Consider the following 19,400-nt stretch of genomic DNA (forward strand, 5'->3'; position numbering starts at 1 on the left):
CTGATATATCAAAAACACGCTCCCGCATCTCCATGCTCACTTTGTTCGTTTTCGCCTAAAATCTCGAGGAATGTATGCAAATCTCTACTTGCCACGCCTCTCTTCCTTTTTCAATTCTATGCATATCCGCTTTTATCGCCGCTAATTTCCTCGGCTTAAAGCCTTTTTATCCTTGAATCTGATCGCTGGAATGTTAGAAAAGAAATGACTAATTTTATGAAAGGAGATCCACCATAACGTTGTTATTATTTTAAACTGGAATCATGGTCAAGACGCATTCCTGCATCGATATTAGGTGCAACAGTCGCTCTCGAGGCTGCGATTATTTGCCAGGGATCGTGGGTGGATTAATGCTAACTAGGTGATACCGTCACGTGAAACTCAACTGGATGGCATCAAAGCCCAAATACATGGCATTAGTACACGCGTACCGTCCGTGACAACACGCGGCTGGTATAGAAATCCAAAGTTATTTTCGTGAAAAGTAAGACGAGAAAAAGTTTCGACGTGACGAGAAGCTCGATACCGTTGCACGCCTTTGCAACTCGAAAGGTACTTTTTAACTTTCCATCGATTTCCGATTTGACTCGATGCCAGCCTTTCAATGGTAATACGCTTTATCGTCACCCAGTCACGTGGATGGTTTATTTTTCGTGTAAATACTATGTACAAGAACCTTACGAACAATTGAAATTTATTATAAATTATTCCACTTCCAAACCGACGTCCTCCGGATTCAACGTAGACTTCTTACTCCTCTTCGCGTCCTCGCCTCCTGGAAAACGAATCGCGTTTAGTTCAGAAAAGGAAAATTAATCCACCAGTCGTAACGGATACCTTGGTAAAAGTGTTTAGCGGTTCGTTTCCTAATATCTTCTACTCCTTCTTCAGTCTGAGCCCATTCCAAGACCAAACGTCGACCATACAAGTGGGTACTTTGACAAAGAGCCTTAAAAGCTTTCTGCGAATAAAATAAGAAAATGATTACAAATGTATTAATTGTAAATTGTATTTAATCCAGGGCCGACCCTGGAGCCCCCCAAGGTCCCCGGTCCCCATAAGACGATTTAAATTAGTCATTATTAGTCAAATCTAAATTAGTTATACAAGCTTTAATGTTAACTTTATAAATTTTATTTGAGCTACTTTTTTTTATGTCATATATGCGAAGGGGCCTCGTTTCGGACCCCCGAAATCTTAGAGTCAACCCTGATTTAATCTTCAAATACCTTCGCCTCGCTTTTCGTGTAGTATTCCACGAATCCGAATCCTCTATGCTTCTCGACGCCAACCAATTTCTTTGGTAGCCGCACCGCCTTTAGCTCTCCGAATACCCTGTAATTGTTCATTGAGAAACGTTGAAATTTCAGATCCTCGTCACAGATGCAACTGAAATACGTACTTGAAGAGCTCAGTTATTTCCGCGACGTTTGCCTGGAACGGCACGTTCCTTATTAGGATCTTTGTACCCGTCTGCTCTGTCACTTTCGATGCCTTTTTACCGCTCTTCACGTCGGTTCTGTGAAATTAAATACACACGTGTTCAAGATGAAATTGAGAATGTTATTGCAAGGAAACTGGAAGCGATGTTAGAAACGTACGTTAACGTTCTTTCAGAACGTTTAAGTTCCAAGCTTTTCCCATCTAACACGGTCATTTGTAACACTTTAAGCGCACGATCCGCGTCAGCTTTCCTTTTGTATCGTACGAAACCATAACCCATCGACAATTTCCCACCAGGATTCTTAACGTCTTTCTTTGTCGCTATCGAGGCATAGTGAAGCGGGCCGCATTTACTGAAATACTGAAATGACAAAAAGACGTATTATAAGTTCGTATAAAAATAAAAGAAATATATTCCTATTTTAATAAATACCGTTTTCAGTTGTTCCTCCGTGGTCGCAAAATTAATATTCTTCACAAAAAGCGTGGTATCCGGCTCGGATTCCTCCTCGTCTTCGCTTTCCACCTTTTTATTAACTTTATTTTCATCATTTACATTTTCTGAAGATTTTTCTACCTGTTTTGTAGCATTCCCGGTTTCTTGTTTCTCCGTTTTCTCGTCTGGATTAACGTTCGTCGCCTTTGTCCTGTCTGCAGGAGGAGTAGAGAAACTATTGTCAGGCGCCCATTCCAGATAAAGTGGTAAATGTTTAAATTTGGTGTATGCTAATTTAGCGAACGCCTTGCGTGCCTCTGAAGGCTCTAAAAATTCCACCATAGCTGAAAATCATAACATATATTACAGTTAACGATACACTAATTATAAGTAATGGAAGTAAATTATGATACCTGTAATTCCTGATGGTGGCATTACGACCCTTCCCAATTCCCCGTGCGGTGCAAACAACTGTCGAATTTCTCTTAAAGGTGTTGCAGCAGGTAGATTTTTAACAAGTAACACCGTTTTCGATCGTTTATTTGGTGGCTGAAAGAATGTTTTTAAGTGATCTGTTTTATTCAAAATATTATTTTCCTACTGTTATAAGATAAATACGGAGTAAGTTTTACTTGATTGAACGCATCCAGGCAGACACCCTGTTCTTCCAAAAAATTTCTGGTATCTTGAACTAATTGCGTTTCTCCCAATGCCAATTTAACCGCGGCACTCATACCTTTTGGTCCATCTTCTAACACCTGTGCAAGAAATTTTTTTCACGTTAAATGACAATAAGAAAGTAATGAATCTTAAATCTATTATTTATTCTGATAATAACCTTTTCCTTTGATGTATTGTACATAGCAGCTATACTGTCCGCTACTGCATTTTGGCCAAGAAAAAGAGTGTTCCAGTTATGCGTGGATCCCGCAGTGGCTTTATCCTTCAGTTCCTTTTTCTGTTTGTAAGTTAAGTTTGCTGTAGCGAGGAAAATACAGATGATATAGGTATGACGGTAAATTGTAGACAATGGAAATGAATCTTACTTTCGTCAATATCTTCCAAGGGATTAGCTTTTGCTTTGCCAGGAAGAATGTGCAACATTCTACCGTCTAAAATCGTGCCGTCCAATTCGCTGTAAGCTTTCGACGCGTGTTCGCTCATTAAAAATGTAACCGTGCCGAATCCTTTTGGTTTCCTGGTTGTTTTATCCACGGGTAGATTTATTTCGGTTAAAGGACCTGATTAAAAAGCAACAGGTTGAATATGGTGACGATCGAAACTAAATTTAGAAAAGAAATTTAGCATACCATATTTTTCAAACAATTTTCGAATATCATCTTCCGTGATCGTGTAAGATAGATTTCGAATGAACATTCTTCCGGACTCTGCTACGCTTTCTTCGTTTTTCAGCGCTTCCTCTTGCTTTTTCCATCTAATATCACTGTTATTTTCGTTTCGTTCTTTATCGTCACTCTTTTCTACCTTCTCGTATTTAGTTACAAATATTTGTTTTCCATCTATACGGGCATAGATAACGACAGATAAAATGTATAAGAAATATTATCGATACCGATTGATGCGGACATACCTAAAAAACTTTTATTTTTTAATAACGCTTTCTTCAGTTGCTGTTCTGTTTTGAAACCAACAAAAGCAATTCCCTTGATTTTTTGCGGTACCCGTATCGATTTTGGTACCAGTGGACGAAAAAATTGCTTGATATCCTTTTTCTTATGGTTGTACGCTAAACCTCGAAGCTTTACGGTGAAAAATTGTACAAGTCCATGTTTCGATGCACCTTTATTGTCGTTTGCATCCTCCCTTTTCGTTTCAGTACTCTTTTCTTTCTTCTTCAGGGCTTCCATATACTGTTACAATAAATAACCATCATTATCTTTTAGAAATTTCTACATGTACTATTTAGATTTCTAATTACCTCTAAATCAGATATAACTTTCTCTGCAATTTTTTCTTTCTTCCCTTCTTCTTTATCTTCTCCTTGTTTCTCCTCTTTACTATCATCTTCATCAGCAGTTTCCTCGTTGTGATCCTCATGTTCTTTGTCTTGATCAGTTATTAATGTTGTATCATTATTCCATACTGCTTTATTCGTTGTATGGCTTTCAAGAAATTCCACAAATAAAGGATCATCCTTATGCTAAATATAAAGCAGCATAAAAATTAAATTAACTTCTATAATGTTAAAATACATGATATATTACAATATGATCATACTTTTTTCAATGCTTCTTTAACTTCATTTGTTATGCCTTTCTTTTTCTTTTTCTGTTCATCCACTGTTGTTTCATTTGAACATTTATCTTCTAGTGTATTCTTAGAATCTTTATTATTTATCAAGCTCTTTGAACTATCAGAAGCATATTTACTCCATGATCTGGGTTTAGACGAATCCCCTGTAATATTAAAGAGCTTAAATACAAATTGGAATTATTTTACTAACATGTATAACATGCTAATGTTTAATAATTACCTAGGCTTGCACAATGCTCTACAGATATTGTACAAGTATCGATACATGTTTTGTCAAAATACTCTTTGGCAGCAATAGCCTGTTCTTCTGTTTTAAATCCAATAAAAGCAAATCGCCTAAATTTGCCATCTTTTGTATATTTCAACTGTATATCTGTTACTAAACCTTTCTGGCTAAAATGTTCCTTCAACTTTTTATCTGTAATCTATCAAATTTTATCACAATTAATTGTTTGTATTCATAGTATCATTGCATTTGTATGACTACAATTTATTACTTACATTTTTTGGCAAATTTTTTACTATCAATCGTGACATTTTGTATCATAACTTTTAGTTAAAAACTTTGAGCTTATACGTTTTGGTTTTGCATACATGCAGTTTTAAAGAGGTTACGTTTTCTGATATATTTTGATAAGGTTAGGAGCACGTATATGTTACAAATGCACTTAAATAGAGATTTAGAATCTACTTTTAATTACAAAAATTAAACAGAAAATGTATACAATGTTCAATATGCTTTCCAATAAATACAGAGTACATTTATTAGGTCAGAATAAATACTTAATTCTATTGTATTGAAACTTCAAAATATTCTTTAGTGTTCAAGCAAATACATTTCATAAAGTTGTTGATGTTCTTCCATCTGGAATGTCGGTACAAAGTTTATATGAACAATTTCTGTAAAGCCTTCATCCAAAGTCGGTGGTTGATAATTTTTTCTGGAAACGATACGATAAAATCTGTAGATCTTGTAAGTTTTTTTTTCTTTTGCATACTTACACATAAGAATTAATAATAATTTCATTGATTTTGGCATGACTAGGATCAGTTAATTCTCGAAACTGAAACAATAAATTTAGTACAGAATTCATATTGCAAATTCTATTGCGTTATTTATTGTTACCTTGTTATTATGTTTTGCATGATCAACGTTTACTGACATAATGAAACACCTTACAGAGATGTTATATCGTTTTGCTACTTCAATATATCTTTGCCTTGATACAGAATCTGGATTAGTATTATCCACAACAACGCTACGTTTTTCAGTTAGATGTTTTTCCATTACAGTGACACATTTTTGCCAACTCCCAAGATTATCTCTATTAACACATTCATACTGACTTAGATGATTTCGTACAAAATGAGATTTCCCTGAACCAGGACATCCAACCATTAAAATGATCTGAAAATGTATTAGCAATTGCTTGATACTGTGTATTTAGGTATGGAATAGTATAGTTAAATAATATTTTAACTACTTCTTGGATGCTTGAAGTTAGACTGCCTCCTGTGCATATTTCTTTACTTGGTAAATTTGTTGGATTAAAGGCAGGTAATATATATTGTGCTTGTTGGTGTCCACGAAAATGTTCTTCAGGCGTGTAAAATTTTAAGCCTAAATTCAATGCCAGTAATCTATCCGCTAACGAGTGGTCCTTTTTCTTACCCGGAGCCCAGTTCTTTATTCGTCCGGCTGCATCTCCCACGAAAAATGAATTGTCTTTATCGATAGGCACCGAATCATTGTACTATAAACAAAGATCATTTTAAAATCAACACCCGCAACATTATTAAATAATTAATTATACACCGACTTCTTCTAATTTCTGCCACATGCCAGGCGCCGGTTTCCTATAGATGCTATTTCCAGTAGCTATAAAAATCTGTGAATAAATTAATATCTAAAACAGTTTTCTTTAACATATATGTATGTACATATAATTCCATAACAAAATATACCTGTATTGGAACTCCAATTCTCTGTACTATGTTCTTCAGCTTATTCTTGAAAGAATTGGTATTTACTCTTCCAGAGCCAATTGATGCTTGATTAGTGAAAATTACTATTTTGTAAGAGTTCTTGTGAAGTTCCTTTAATTTATTAGGCACATCAATGTATAGAAGTTGCCAGTCATCGTAATCTTTTGGAAATACCAGACCAGATTTTGTTTTTATTAAAGTTCCATCCATATCATATGCTGCAATCTAAAAAGCAATTCAATCCAGTCAACTGTGTATAAAGTATTGGTATTGCTTTTAATTACCTTTGAACGACCTTCTACACCATGCGAGGTATATATTAATAATGCTCCACAATCTATACTCTCCCAAACACCTTCATTGACTTGACTGTTTGTGTTTTCTGTCATTTTACTTCTATTTAGAAATTTCAAAATCCCATCAGTATTTTTTGTATGCTTCTTCTCTTCTTTTGTTTTTTCTACCTGCTCTGTATGTTCAATATCATCTAAACAATCAGTTTCAATTTTTGGTATTTTATGAGAGATTCTTTCGGTTTTGCTACAGATTTCTGCTTCTCTGCCTCTTTTCTCTGGTAAATGAGATTTTGGAGGTGGAGGATTAAATTCAACTTCATATACATATTTTCCATATAGTATTTCTAAGCAATCACCATGGCTGCCTATATATACAGCATTTTTCCTTGTTTTAAAGCCATTAAAACCACAGTTTCTGTTTCCAATTGGTTCAATAATAACTTTATACTCTTCATAATTTGCGCATAATCTTACTGTAAAAAAAAGTACAGTATATATAATAAACACATTGGACAAAGTACATTAAAAATAATTTATTGTACATATATATTGGAATGTCAACCTTGTTGTCTAGGGCAATGTGTATCTGTAATAAATGTATCTGGATTACGGCCCACAATGACATCTTCTTGATTAGGCAAATATACTGTCCGTAATGTTTCATCATTGCTTTTTAAATAACAGCTTTTAGCTTGGTTCATCTTACAATTAGTTTAAAGAAAAAAAATCATTTCTATATATAACAAAAAAAAGAATCACAATAGTACTGATGTAGTTTTTATAAAAGCTTATGATTAACAGATATAACAGATCTTATATAAATTTATACAAGCTCTGCAAGTTCTTATTATTCATTCGTTTCTTTATTCCAACATTTTTGAAAAATGTCTGCCTCTTCTAATTGAAGATTTTACACGGTTCATGACTTTTATCGAACGACAATTTTTAAAAATCATTTTCACTATAGTTCATATTGATATTGGGGAAGGTTATACCAGGTTATACGCGGTCCTGTGAATATAGATGCAAAAAGACGACATAATTTTGTTCTTGAGGGATAATAATTTTTGGGGGTCCCAGACACCCTCAAATGAGGTCAGGTCTCCATGCACAAAGCACAGTTGGTGCTGTTCTACCAGTTCCTAACAAGTTTCTTTTTAGTTTCTCATTATTTCTGTAGGGCGCAGTTCATTCGTTTCGTATACTCGACCGCGCAATTATTCGCAATTCGTGAAAATATTATATTCAATTGTGTATTAGGTATCAAAACTACAAAAAACAGAAGACAAAGTTGAAGAGAAGACCGGAGGCATGACTTCTGACATTATTTCCATATTGTCTTCTGAAACGCGTAAGCTGAAAATTTATACCCTATTTTGTCGATACAGATACAAATTAAAATAACATATTTCTCATTTATTCTGCTTTTATGGTGATAATTTATTAAATACCATTAATAACATGTATTTTTTTATCTTTTTTCTTATATGTCGATGCTTTAAAGTGAAAAAAGTAATCTTAATCATATTTCAATATGGCGTTGATAATTTTCAACGAATCTTTCAAAGCAATTCGAAGTTTCTACCAATGCCTGTGATTGGTCATTCTATTATGGCGTCCTCCTATTTAGACCAATCACATTCATCGTTACAGGGTGCGCTGCGCGGAGTGTGGTGGAGTGCAACAGTCCTCTTCGAAGCTTCGTCCTTTTGGCACGTGTCTGCAACAGGTAAGATTAAATTATCTTCAAATATTAAATTAAATTGCCGATCAGGTGTTAAAAGTACAAAAAACAGAAAAGAACATCGAAAAGAAGTCTGAATTCTTGATCTTTGACATTAATTCGGCGTTTTCTTCACAAATACGCGAGTTGAAAATTTTTGCTCTCGCCGCGAATGCACAATAAGATGGGAACAGCAGAATCTGAATTATTTTCTCTTTTATATCGTTAAGTTGCTAAACATTATTGAATGTTTTTAGTACTGTTTTATACAATTTGCTGTTTTTAATTTAATAACGTTCTTTCTTGAGCATCGTAATATTATTCCTGTTTAGACCTGTTCGTGTACTTGCTTAGGTATCGGCCGATAGCGAAATTTACCGAAGAATGCCGAAGCGGTGCCGACCGCTCTTCGTCGGGAAGGAAGGTCTCGCCATTTCTCTCGCGAACGTCGAAGTGAGAAGACGTGTTGAGAGCACCCTTCCGCATAAGTAATAGGTACACATTGTATCCATTAAAATATTTTGTATCAATTATAGTTCGATCGTTTATTAATAATAACTTTATTATTGTTGATTAAATTTTATTTACATAAATTCGTATTTCTTTTTTATTACAGATATTTGATAGATTTTGAAAGGACGCCATCACATCTAATATGGGTTTGAAATATAATTTCATAACAATTTATTGTTTTAATTTATTCTAATCAATTATTAACATTTATTATTACTTTGTTGTCATTGAGTCGTTGTTAATTGTAAGTATTTTTGATAATTAATTGGTACCAAGGTACCAAGAAAGAAAAGATTAGAGATATTTTTTTTCTTTAATCAATTCATAGAAAAAGAATAATTAATTTTTCATTTTATTAAATAGTTTTGTCTAGTATTTTAATACATTTGTTTTAAATTAGAACAAAATTGAAATAATTCGTATTTTACTGCAAATGATTGCTTCTCTTCTGCAATTATAAATTATTTTAAACAATCTAATTTTGTTAAATCGTAGTAATTATATTATAATATCTAGCTTTCGATGCAAGTTTAAATTAAAATAGAATCACATTTTTAAATCACATGCTGTTTAAATATGATTAATTATTGGACTTTGTTTATTGAAAAGAATTTAGACAATTTATGAATTACGACGTAATAGAATTTTCAACAATTTTGAGTGTGCTTACAATTTTAACAACAGAAATCCACTACTTTAATAAAATAGTCTATTATATTTATTTAACTATGATTTTCTATCCATATAATATTCATTGAAATAATTATCAACAATTATTTTGAACATTTCATTATTACAATATAATCTAGGATCAATATTTAACTTGAATAATATTCGTGTTCGTAGAAAATATTTCACGAACACTGATAGTTTCATTTACACGTAATAACAGTATTTCCTTAACCAACGCTCAATAAGAAGAATGTTGGTTTTGTTTTGTATATTTCCACCCATCCCCAACCTCCTGATTAATTTTTTCTTTCAGGAATTGTTGTGGCCGCGCGCAAGGCGGTCGGTAGAGTCAGTGTTTGTACGAACACCAATGTTTTGATTTTTTCAAGGGTGAACTGGCCCTGAATAGAGTTGCGTTGTACAATTAGGAATCACGCGAAAGTAGAGTCAGTGTTTACTGCGTATTATAAAATATTTTCTAGAGCATCGCGGCTCTGATTTTTCTTTTTCCATCGCGAAAGTAGAGTCTATAATTGTTCGCCGGAAATTATTCACGGTCGCGTTATTAGTATTTCATATCTTGATTTTTATTTTTAATTTTTTTTGTTTTAATTGCTCGATATGTCCGGTATTAGAGTCAGTGCACCACTGAAGAGGAGTCTTGGGTGTTGCTCCATAAGGAAAGAGTGTAAGTATCTTATTACTTTTTCAATTAATTTTAATTCAAATAGAATCATTTACAATTTCAACACTTAATAATTGAAAGTCCCTTCTAACTGCTAATATTTTATAAAATCTAAATTCATATATCATTTTATTATATCAAAAATTGATATAATTTGCAAAATTAACCGTAATTGTTTTGTGTTTTGTTACAGATGAATTTTTTGATTTTGCCGAGTTCCTGGATATCCTGATGATGGCTTTCTTCACGACTTCCGTCTTGGTACGTCACTTAATTGCTTTTTATTAAAATAGAATAATTTACATTTTCAACACTGGATAATTGAGATTTCTTTTTAATTGCTAATATTTTATAAAATCAAACTTTATATGTAATTTTATTACAATAAGAATAGATAATCTTCAAAATTAACCGTAATTTTTCTTTTTTTGTTACAGATGAATTTCTTCACGACTTCACTATTCTCCTACAAGGCAGCCTCCTACCTGGTGTTTGACTGTCGGAAGAAGAGTATATCTGCGAACGGTGAGTCGCATGTTTTATGGTTCCTCTGGTGCCCAATCATGTCGTAGGACGAATGGTCCGAATCGACACGGGCTACTAGTTGTATACGTGCTTGGCAAGCATAGTGACCATGGGTATGATTATACATACCCATGAGTAGTAACATTTTTATTGTTTCATTTCATTTAGTTAGGCTAGGTCTTTTTGTACTCCGCGTTTTAATATCATTTCAATTCCACATATTCTAATAGATACTTTTGAAATATATGAATGCTCTTAAATATTCTTAACTGTGGAATTAGAATATTTTAATACCGAAACAATTTTATTTAGTTTGTCTGTAATAGAGAAGTCAAATACTATCTGACTTAATTATTGCGATGGTTCAAAGCAATATAATATTAATAGTATTATGTAATCTGTATACTGGATATACATATTAATGATGCTGTTACATTGATTTAATTACATTTTGTACACTATAAATTCAAATATGATTTGAGAATTTTTTAAAATTTCATTTATACACTAACGAAGTTTAACTTATTTACACGTTCATGAAAAAATGAACAATTTATGTGCAAGAAGACAATTCGTGACGGGTAGATTTCCAATTCAGAGTGATCTATTTCAACACATTTTGCGTATTCTTGAAAATTTACTCTGAGGAGGGAGTCACCCGAGGATGTTTTATTAATTTTCACAACAAATTCTTGTTTCATTGCAAAGAATTCTTAATTAAAGACATTAAATGCTTTTTTATTAAAATTTTGCATTTCTTAAATTAGTGTTGCGAAAAATTTCCAGCGCGAGAGTAAATATGACGATGCACTGACTAGTATTCGGTGGGAATCCTTTTGGTTTTTAAACTCAATCCTTTTTATTATTTAATTAATCAAATTAGTTACAAGGATTCCGCGGCATAAGACCGTGAACACCATCTCTGGGAGATATACCCATGCATTACTAGGCCTTTGCAGGCGCAGCTTTAGAATACGGAACATATGAAAATATGTTACCATATTCTAAACTGTAGTCCTTTTGTCTATACTATGGGTGTCCGTCAATCTGACACCGTTGGATGCAACGTGTTGGACGGGCGGGTAGCGCTCTTAGCGAAGGGGTGCACTCTGTCCTGGCGTTACGACGTCCAGGCGGGGTGGGTGGTATGTAGCGTCTGGCGTAAGTCTAGGGGGCGTGAGACCCTTCGTTGCCAGCTGATATTAGCAGTGCACCATGTTTGCGTCATAGTTGCTCTATTTTGCTTTTCAGTATTTGTTCTTAAAGCTTTATATTTACAAAGTCGAGTCATTTTTATTAAAATAGTGAAATATTAGCCCGTTAGATGTATATGTACTAATCATGTTTGTAGATCAGGATTTTCAGATTTAACCCCTTCCGTGTTTATTGCCAAAGCCCATTCACGTGCCCAGGTGCTACTTGGATGGGTAGAGGCAATGGGCACGATGACCTAGTTCATAAGACTAATAATTAATAAGCGGCTGGCATTGTGTTAGTATATCGTGCACGACGTAATCTCCACATATGGTGTGTGTGTTTTTAGGCTGTGGGATTGCGTCGGTTTAATAACTTTTTCATTTACTTTTAATTTGAAATAATATTTTATTCAACAAGATGTACGATGAACGTATAAACCAAATACTATTGTTATCATTACTATTACCATGATTATTACCATTACTATGAAATATTCTATATCAAAGTAGTTAATTAAATTTTGTAATTATCATTATACGCAATGATTGCTAGCCTTGCCAGACGATTTCAGTGAAAAATGGTACGTACCGTAGAGTGTGATGTGAGATGAAACTCGGGTGACGGAGGCGTCCCGGGACGTTCTCCCTAGTTTAGGCTCTGCGCCCGGGTGGAGTGTATGGGGGTCGTGGAATGAATTTTTGTGAGAATGTGATTTTGCCTTTTTTAAATATAGCGTTAGGTAGGTAGGTAGTATACCTTCTGGTGTGTGTGATAGATTGTAAGTAGGAAGGGCCGGGACAGGTTGTCACAGTCTCTTGGTCGGGTAGGCGCGATTTCGCGTGATCAACCTGTACCTGGAATATATTTGAAGAATTGACGATACGATCGATACGAACGGAGTATGCCGTTCGCCTTCGAATCTATCTGTACAATTTTTCAAATTTTTGGCGACTTCATAAGTCGTCATACGCGATCGCGATGGTACGAAACGCACAAGTTCTGCTCGAGCACGGCACGTGTGCCCGAACAACGACTTATATAAAGTCCTTTTTCGTCCACGTGTCAATTAGAGTTTCGCGATTTTTCTTTTTTGTTGATTGTTTTTTTTTTTGTTTTGCGAATTTGCAAGTCTCGAGCTTTAGATATAAGTTTCAGGTGGGTGGACCGCCCGAAGAAAGAAAAGGCTATATGCCGAAGCGCCCCGACAAACTGTCTTTCAAGAGGGGAACTACTAATGATTTTGCATCCTTTTGCAAAAAAGGATGGGAAATCATTATCGTTACTACTTTGTCACTGTGCTTGCCTGTAGTTGTAGTTTTGTAATTTCAGGACAAGAGGGGGCCCGTGACCCCCATGATTTTGGGCAAATCGCGTTTTCAATTTAGTGTTGCGAATATTGACCACGGTTCAATTTAGTGTTGCGAATGAATATCGATCACGGTTCAATTTAATGTTGCGTATGCATAATTATCGCGATTTTCATTTAGTGTTGCGAACTTTAAATATCGCGTTTCTTTCTTGCATTGCTTTAAAATGGAATTTAATTTTTCAATGTTGATTGCTTTAAGATTTTTGAGAGTTTTGCTTTTTAATGTTGATTGCTTTAGTGTTGCGAGTAAAAAATTCACGGTTTGAGAATCCCCCTTTTTTGCATTTTAATTGCATGTCTCTTAAAGATAGCGTTGCGAATGATATTAGCGCGATTGTTTCCCAGTGTTGCGACTTATAAATGCGCGATTGCTTTGCATTAGTTTATAGAGTTCCCTGCTAATTAGTGTTGCGGTAATGAATATTCGCGTTTTGCATTAGAGTTGCGATATATGATGAAATGCCCAAAAACGATCCAGTGGAGTTGCCATGGTCCATAAGGCAGCCATGGACCAGCTGCCATGATACAGCCTTGGATTGGCTGTACCCCTTTTTTAAATTAGTGTTGCGTCTTACAAAATTCGGTAGATTTGAGTAGTGTTGCGTTACAGTGCGCGTTTTCTCTTTTTTTCTTTTTTTCAGCTTAGTGTTGCGTATAATGGAGCAGCCTTCACGCGTTCGCTTTTGTACATATTATATAATTAATAAAATTAGTGTTGTGAGTAAAAAATTCACGGTTTGAGAATCCCCCTTTTCTGCATTTTAATTGCATGTTTGTTAAAGATAGCGTGGCGAATGGCATTAGCGCGATTGTTTCCCAGTGTTGCGAGTTATAAATACGCGATTGCTTTGCATTAGTTTATAGAGTTCCCTGCTTATTAGTGTTGCGGTAATGAATATTCGCGTTTTGCATTAGAAATGCCCCAAAACGATCCAGTGGAGTTGTCATGGTCCATAAGGCAGCTATGGACCAGCTGTCGTGGTACAGCCTTGGAATGGCTGTACCCCTTTTTTAGATTAGTGTTGCGTCTTACAAAATTCGGTAGATTTGAGTAGTGTTGCGTTACAGTTCGCGTTTTTTCTTTTTTTCTTTTTTTCAGCTTAGCGTTGCGCATAAAGGAGCAGCCTTCACGCGTACGCTTTTGTATTATATAATTAATGAAATTAGTGTTGCGAATGAATTCGCGATTGTTATTAAATTTTTTACTTTTTTGCATTTATTAAATTAGTGGAAGTAACTATGACTCACATTCGGTGGGAATCCATTGCTAGTCAAGGATTCCGCGGCCTAAGACCGTGAACACCATCTCTGGGAGATATACCCATGCATTACTAGGCCTTTGCAGGCGCAGCTTTAGAATACGGAACATATGAAAATATGTTACCATATTCTAAACTGTAGTCCTTTTGTCTATACTATGGGTGTCCGTCAATCTGACACCGTTGGATGCAACGTGTTGGACGGGCGGGTAGCGCTCTTAGCGAAGGGGTGCACTCTGTCCTGGCGTTACGACGTCCAGGCGGGGTGGGTGGTATGTAGCGTCTGGCGTAAGTCTAGGGGGCGTGAGACCCTTCGTTGCCAGCCGATGTTTTGTCATAGTTCAGAATGTTTGCAATTTTTAAATTAGTGTTGCGTGTGATTTCGGTTTGTTTTATAGGGTTTGCTTAGGGATTGCTCTTATGGGCAGTCAAACTTTTCTTTTCAGGTTCCCCTGTACCCTCCCTCCCACTGCCACGCCCTCATTCTTTTTTTTCCCTTTTTTTAATTTTGAAAATTTTGAGCATTCGGTTGTTGGAAATACTGTTAAATAATATATGAATTTAATGTTTTCAGAATATTATTAAATACGATAAAGTTTTAAATAGAACTTTATTCATAGTTTTATTTAAAATGATAGTTCATTTTATTTTCTGATGATTGGTAATAAATTATTTCAAGGAATATTTGTTCATTCGAGATAGCTTATTAAATTTTAATTCTACTTTATTTAAACAAACGTAGTGGATAATTGTTGTTCGAGTTGTTTAGTTTTAACTTTTAATCGCGATGTTTTGTTTCAAGCTTACGGAGAAGCTAAGTAAATTACTTTTATAAATTTTCAAATTCTTTTCCTAAAAAGCAAAGTCCACTCGTGTTTTTTTTTCAGTTTTTCGATTTACAATAAATTTGCATTGAAAGGTGTATTATATAATATAATGCAATAAAGTCGAGTAAAGTCGTGGTTGTATGTACATATATTGCAGTAAAAGATAGTTCTTTCAATTAAAATATCGTGTACTGTTTGTCAACAAATGAACGAATATTAGATACTGTAAAATGAAAAATATTTAATCCTTTTAAATCAAATCACTTATTGAGTAACGATATATTTTTCTAAATCTTTTTTTTCTTTATTTTGGTACTAAAATTGCATTGATGTTCCTTCTTTTCACTGGAAATGAGTCATTAACAATGACTCTGATTTTTGTAAAATTTTGTTTGTACTAACGCATCTTCTTTCCAGCTATTAAACCTCTTGTCTTGATATGGATTCAATTAATAAGTTTTTGTTGCAGAGAAATGTCTCGGGACGTATTTTGGTAATTAATTCTTTTTAGTTTGTTTCAAGAAGTATTCTGGTATTAAGGTAATACGAGTCTTATTATTTTTGAAAATTGTATCTAATCCTCCTCCGTCTGTGTTTCAGGAAGTATTCTTGTATTAAGGTAATGCGAGTCTTGTCATTTCTGAAAATTGTATCTAATCATTCGTAGTTTGTTTCAGGAAGTATTCTGGTGAGAACAACAAAATCAACAAATTCATTGTATTTATTTATGTATATCCCTTTAAATTTTTATATAAACACGTTGTAAGTTTGTGGTTTTATAGTGTTTAATTAGGAAGCGTTAGATTTAAGCGAATTTTTAATATAATTACGAGCGCTCTTATGTGCAAGTATTCTTAGTAATGTAAGTAGGACAAATATGCAATTGCATATTTATTAATTACAGATCTGTAATAAAAATCAAAATTAAAAAATGTTGCGATAGGAATAAAAAGCAAAAATGTACGTAGATATATGTATAGATAAGTAGTTAGGTAGGTCGTGAATAAAAATAATGCTCCTTTTGTTGTTCGTTTGCACAAGCGTCAAAAACGTTCTGCAAATGTACATCAAGAGGATGATGTTACTGAATAAAAAGAAAAATTTGCATAAATGGAGGGTGGATGGGACGAGGTAGGGTGGGTCTCCACCCGCAGCAACCTCCCCGTGGTGAGACCTGGGCAATCGTTATTATTTGATGACTAATTAATAACTGTATCATTATTTCTATGGTACATTTATTAATTATGCAGCAAATAATACGAGCGAATAGGCTGCGAAATTTATGCTTTTTTTTCTATTTAATCGTTGTTATATTTTTTTCAGGAACCATGCCTTGGAGATTCTGAAGTGTACCACATTGCAAATAGAATTTTACGGAAAGAAAATTAATAATAAGGAATGCATAGTCAGTATTGTTTAATTATGTACTTATACATATAGCTATCATAGCATACATGTGTTATTTAGGTATATGCGAAAGGTGGCGTAGTATAGCATGCCGTTAGTTTGATGCAATAACTGAGGTGGCGTTTAAATCAGTTTCTGTTCGGCCTAATTTGGGATGATACGTTGACTGCTTTACCGACACGGAACTCGAAGTTCGGCTTTGATACCTAGCACTACCTGTCGGGAAACATATACGGAGGACCACTGCGTGGTCTAAATCTAACCTAACATACTTAGTAAGCGGTATATGAATTGGTAGGAAACGAGGGTATATAAAGTATAATAAAAATATAACAGAAAAGCTATGGCTACAAATGAATCTACAGAATCTGAGAAAAATCCTTACGCGTATCTCGACAGAGAAGATTTTACATCGGAAAGATACAAGATCGAGGTACGCGGGTTACCAAAGTATTATGGAATAAGTGAATTCAAAAAGCTTTTAAACGAGAAGCTAGATTTACAAACATGCAAGGTGAAACCACCGAAACGAGGCAGCAATTGGATTTATGTATCTTTCAGAAGCGAAGAAGGTCGTCAAAAAGCTATAGAAACATTAGATGGAATTTTGTGGAAGAACTGTAAACTTACTGCTCAGGTATTTTAATTAACCATCCAGTCATTGGGTATAATGGAATTTTACAGTAGCATGTTAGATCTTCTTATCTTTATGAAACAGATTGCAAAACCTGCACCAGATCCTTTTATAAAAAAAAGATTAGAGGAAGGAACCTCTAACAAACGTTTAAAAGTAGATGATGATGCTCAGAGTATGTCTATCGAAGATAAAATTAAATTTTCTACAACTCCACTTTGGAATGTGCCTTATTCAAGTCAAGTAAGACAATTAACAATTGTGTATAATGAAATTATAAAGGATAAATGATAATATATTTTCAGTTGGAATTGAAACAAAAAGAAATGACACATATTTTAACAAATATTTGTAATCAAATATTGAATGAAAGCAAGAATAATCTGTTAGATTGGTTCAATCAGCAGAAAGATAAATACAATGGGCTACCTTGTGAATTGCTTCCTATTCTAAGCACAGATACAATTACAGGATATAGAAATAAGTGTGAATTTACAGTTGGTAAATTTATTACAGTGAATTTATTAAAACAGATAAATGTTTGAAAGCCTCAAATCATAATATTAATTTGATACAGGTAGAAGTACAGAAAAAGGTAAAGTCACGATAGGCTTTAGGTTATCTAGTTATGCAGCTGGTTCTACAGCAGTGGGACCTATAGACAATCTTTGTCACATTCCTAACAAAATGAAAGCTGTAGCTAAAGTACGTTATCGAAAAACTATTCTATAATCTTTCAGTTTTCCAGATTTGTTCTTTGTATAAAGTACATTTCAGGTACTGGAAGAGTTTGTGCAAAATTCTGAATTAAAACCTTTTGAACCAGTCGATCATACTGGATATTGGAGACAAGTTACAGTCAGAACTACTCTTGGTAATGATCTAATGGTTATACTGGGCATGCATCCTCAAGATTTAAGTTCAGAAAAATTGGAGGAGTTAAAATCGCAACTGAAAAGTTTCTTTGAAACTGGAAAGGGTGCAGAGGTTTGCGTGACCTCGTTGTATCTTCAGATAATGAACAAAAAGTAAGACTATCGAGGTACATGTCACGTTTAACCAAATAACTTTATTCATTTTCACTCAGAAGCGCGAATTCAAACAGTGGAGATGATTATTATCATATTAGCGGAGCAAAGTATATAGAAGAAACGTTGTTAGGAATGAAATTCCGTGTCTCTCCTCAAGCGTTCTTTCAAGTGAATACGAAAGGCGCTGAAGTATTATACAAAGCAGCGATCGATTTAGCAAAACCGACCAATGACACGGCATTGCTGGATATTTGTTGCGGTACTGGAACGATAGGCCTTGCATTTTCAAAGGTATCACTGATTTCGTAACTCGAAACAGCTGAATTAAACGCAAGAAAAATAAAGGCGATTTTTTGCAGCATTGTAGGGAAGTGTTTGGATTAGAAATGATAGAGGATGCTATTAAAGACGCGAAAGAGAACGCTGTCGCAAATGAAATAAAAAACTGTGAATTCTTCGTTGGTAAAGCGGAAGATATATTGTCCCCGATCATACAGAGGACCACTAAACCTGACATTATCGCCGTAGTCGATCCTCCTCGAGCTGGACTTCGTAAGGGATTTTGATTGAACATAATTTTTTACTTCGAAGAAATTCACACACGACGCGTGATGCTTTCAGATCAGAAAGCGCTGTTGACTCTGCGCAGGGCAAAAAAGTTGTCTAGATTAATTTACATATCGTGCAACCCATGTGCAGCTGCGAAGAATTTGGTGGATCTAGCTAGGCCAATTTCCAAACAGTACACTGGAGAACCATTGGTACCTGTAAAAGCAGTCGCCGTGGATATGTTTCCGCACACGAAACACTGTGAATTAGTAGTGTGTCTGGAAAGATTATCCACAGTGATGAGAACATCGGAGACCAGTTGTTAGCAATCTAGAGAGGTGCTACGGTACTAATTGTTCGCTCAATTCCGCTGGTAATTGGGACGAACAGATGAAATAAAAGCACCGTTTTTCGTACACAACTTGTAATTTGAATAATCAATCATTTTATTCGATACAATAATACCATGGACTAGCAATATCAGAGATCTTGAACGCAATTAAATTGGAACAAATCAAACGGTACAATCGATCGATCTCAGTTCGGATTTACTGTTCGAAAATGGAAAGCGTAT

General features: G+C 34.6%; 3 protein-coding genes across 5 annotated transcripts; 1 reads left to right on the top strand and 2 right to left on the bottom strand.

Annotated features, from left to right (window-relative positions):
* Positions 1-60: 60 nt before the first annotated feature.
* LOC117602015 (putative RNA-binding protein 19) lies at positions 61-4,826 on the bottom strand. The gene is made up of 16 exons (XM_034319439.2): positions 4,655-4,826; positions 4,374-4,578; positions 4,118-4,296; positions 3,819-4,040; positions 3,471-3,750; positions 3,190-3,399; positions 2,926-3,120; positions 2,718-2,857; positions 2,512-2,637; positions 2,293-2,428; positions 1,877-2,223; positions 1,602-1,804; positions 1,403-1,519; positions 1,230-1,335; positions 838-961; positions 61-775 (listed from the first exon to the last, which is right to left on the bottom strand). Exons 1-16 carry the CDS (start codon positions 4,688-4,690, stop codon positions 705-707), a joined length of 2,697 nt encoding a protein of 898 aa, XP_034175330.1. The 5' UTR covers positions 4,691-4,826; the 3' UTR covers positions 61-704.
* Positions 4,827-7,577, bottom strand: PNKP (Polynucleotide kinase 3'-phosphatase). Of its 3 annotated transcripts, none has more exons than XM_034319447.2 (9): positions 7,431-7,577; positions 6,998-7,168; positions 6,424-6,908; positions 6,119-6,364; positions 5,974-6,042; positions 5,638-5,907; positions 5,280-5,561; positions 5,156-5,217; positions 4,827-5,094 (listed from the first exon to the last, which is right to left on the bottom strand). In XM_034319447.2, exons 2-9 carry the CDS (start codon positions 7,134-7,136, stop codon positions 4,971-4,973), a joined length of 1,677 nt encoding a protein of 558 aa, XP_034175338.1. In that variant the 5' UTR covers positions 7,137-7,168; positions 7,431-7,577; the 3' UTR covers positions 4,827-4,970. The 3 variants fall into 3 exon arrangements, with proteins under 3 accessions (XP_034175338.1, XP_034175339.1, XP_034175337.1); XM_034319448.2 differs by having other exon boundaries at positions 6,424-6,710; positions 6,792-6,908; positions 6,998-7,554; XM_034319446.2 differs by having other exon boundaries at positions 6,998-7,553.
* A 9,230-nt stretch (positions 7,578-16,807) lies between these two features.
* LOC117601966 (tRNA (uracil-5-)-methyltransferase homolog A) lies at positions 16,808-19,152 on the top strand. Its single transcript, XM_034319342.2, has 8 exons — positions 16,808-17,249; positions 17,331-17,489; positions 17,552-17,747; positions 17,824-17,951; positions 18,024-18,274; positions 18,334-18,568; positions 18,637-18,829; positions 18,899-19,152. The coding sequence occupies exons 1-8, from the start codon at positions 16,956-16,958 to the stop codon at positions 19,150-19,152; spliced, it is 1,710 nt and encodes a 569-aa protein (XP_034175233.1). The 5' UTR covers positions 16,808-16,955.
* Positions 19,153-19,400: the final 248 nt, after the last annotated feature.

This window comes from Osmia lignaria, chromosome 13, assembly GCF_051020975.1.
Source record: "Osmia lignaria lignaria isolate PbOS001 chromosome 13, iyOsmLign1, whole genome shotgun sequence".
NCBI classification, from domain to species: domain Eukaryota; kingdom Metazoa; phylum Arthropoda; class Insecta; order Hymenoptera; family Megachilidae; genus Osmia; species Osmia lignaria.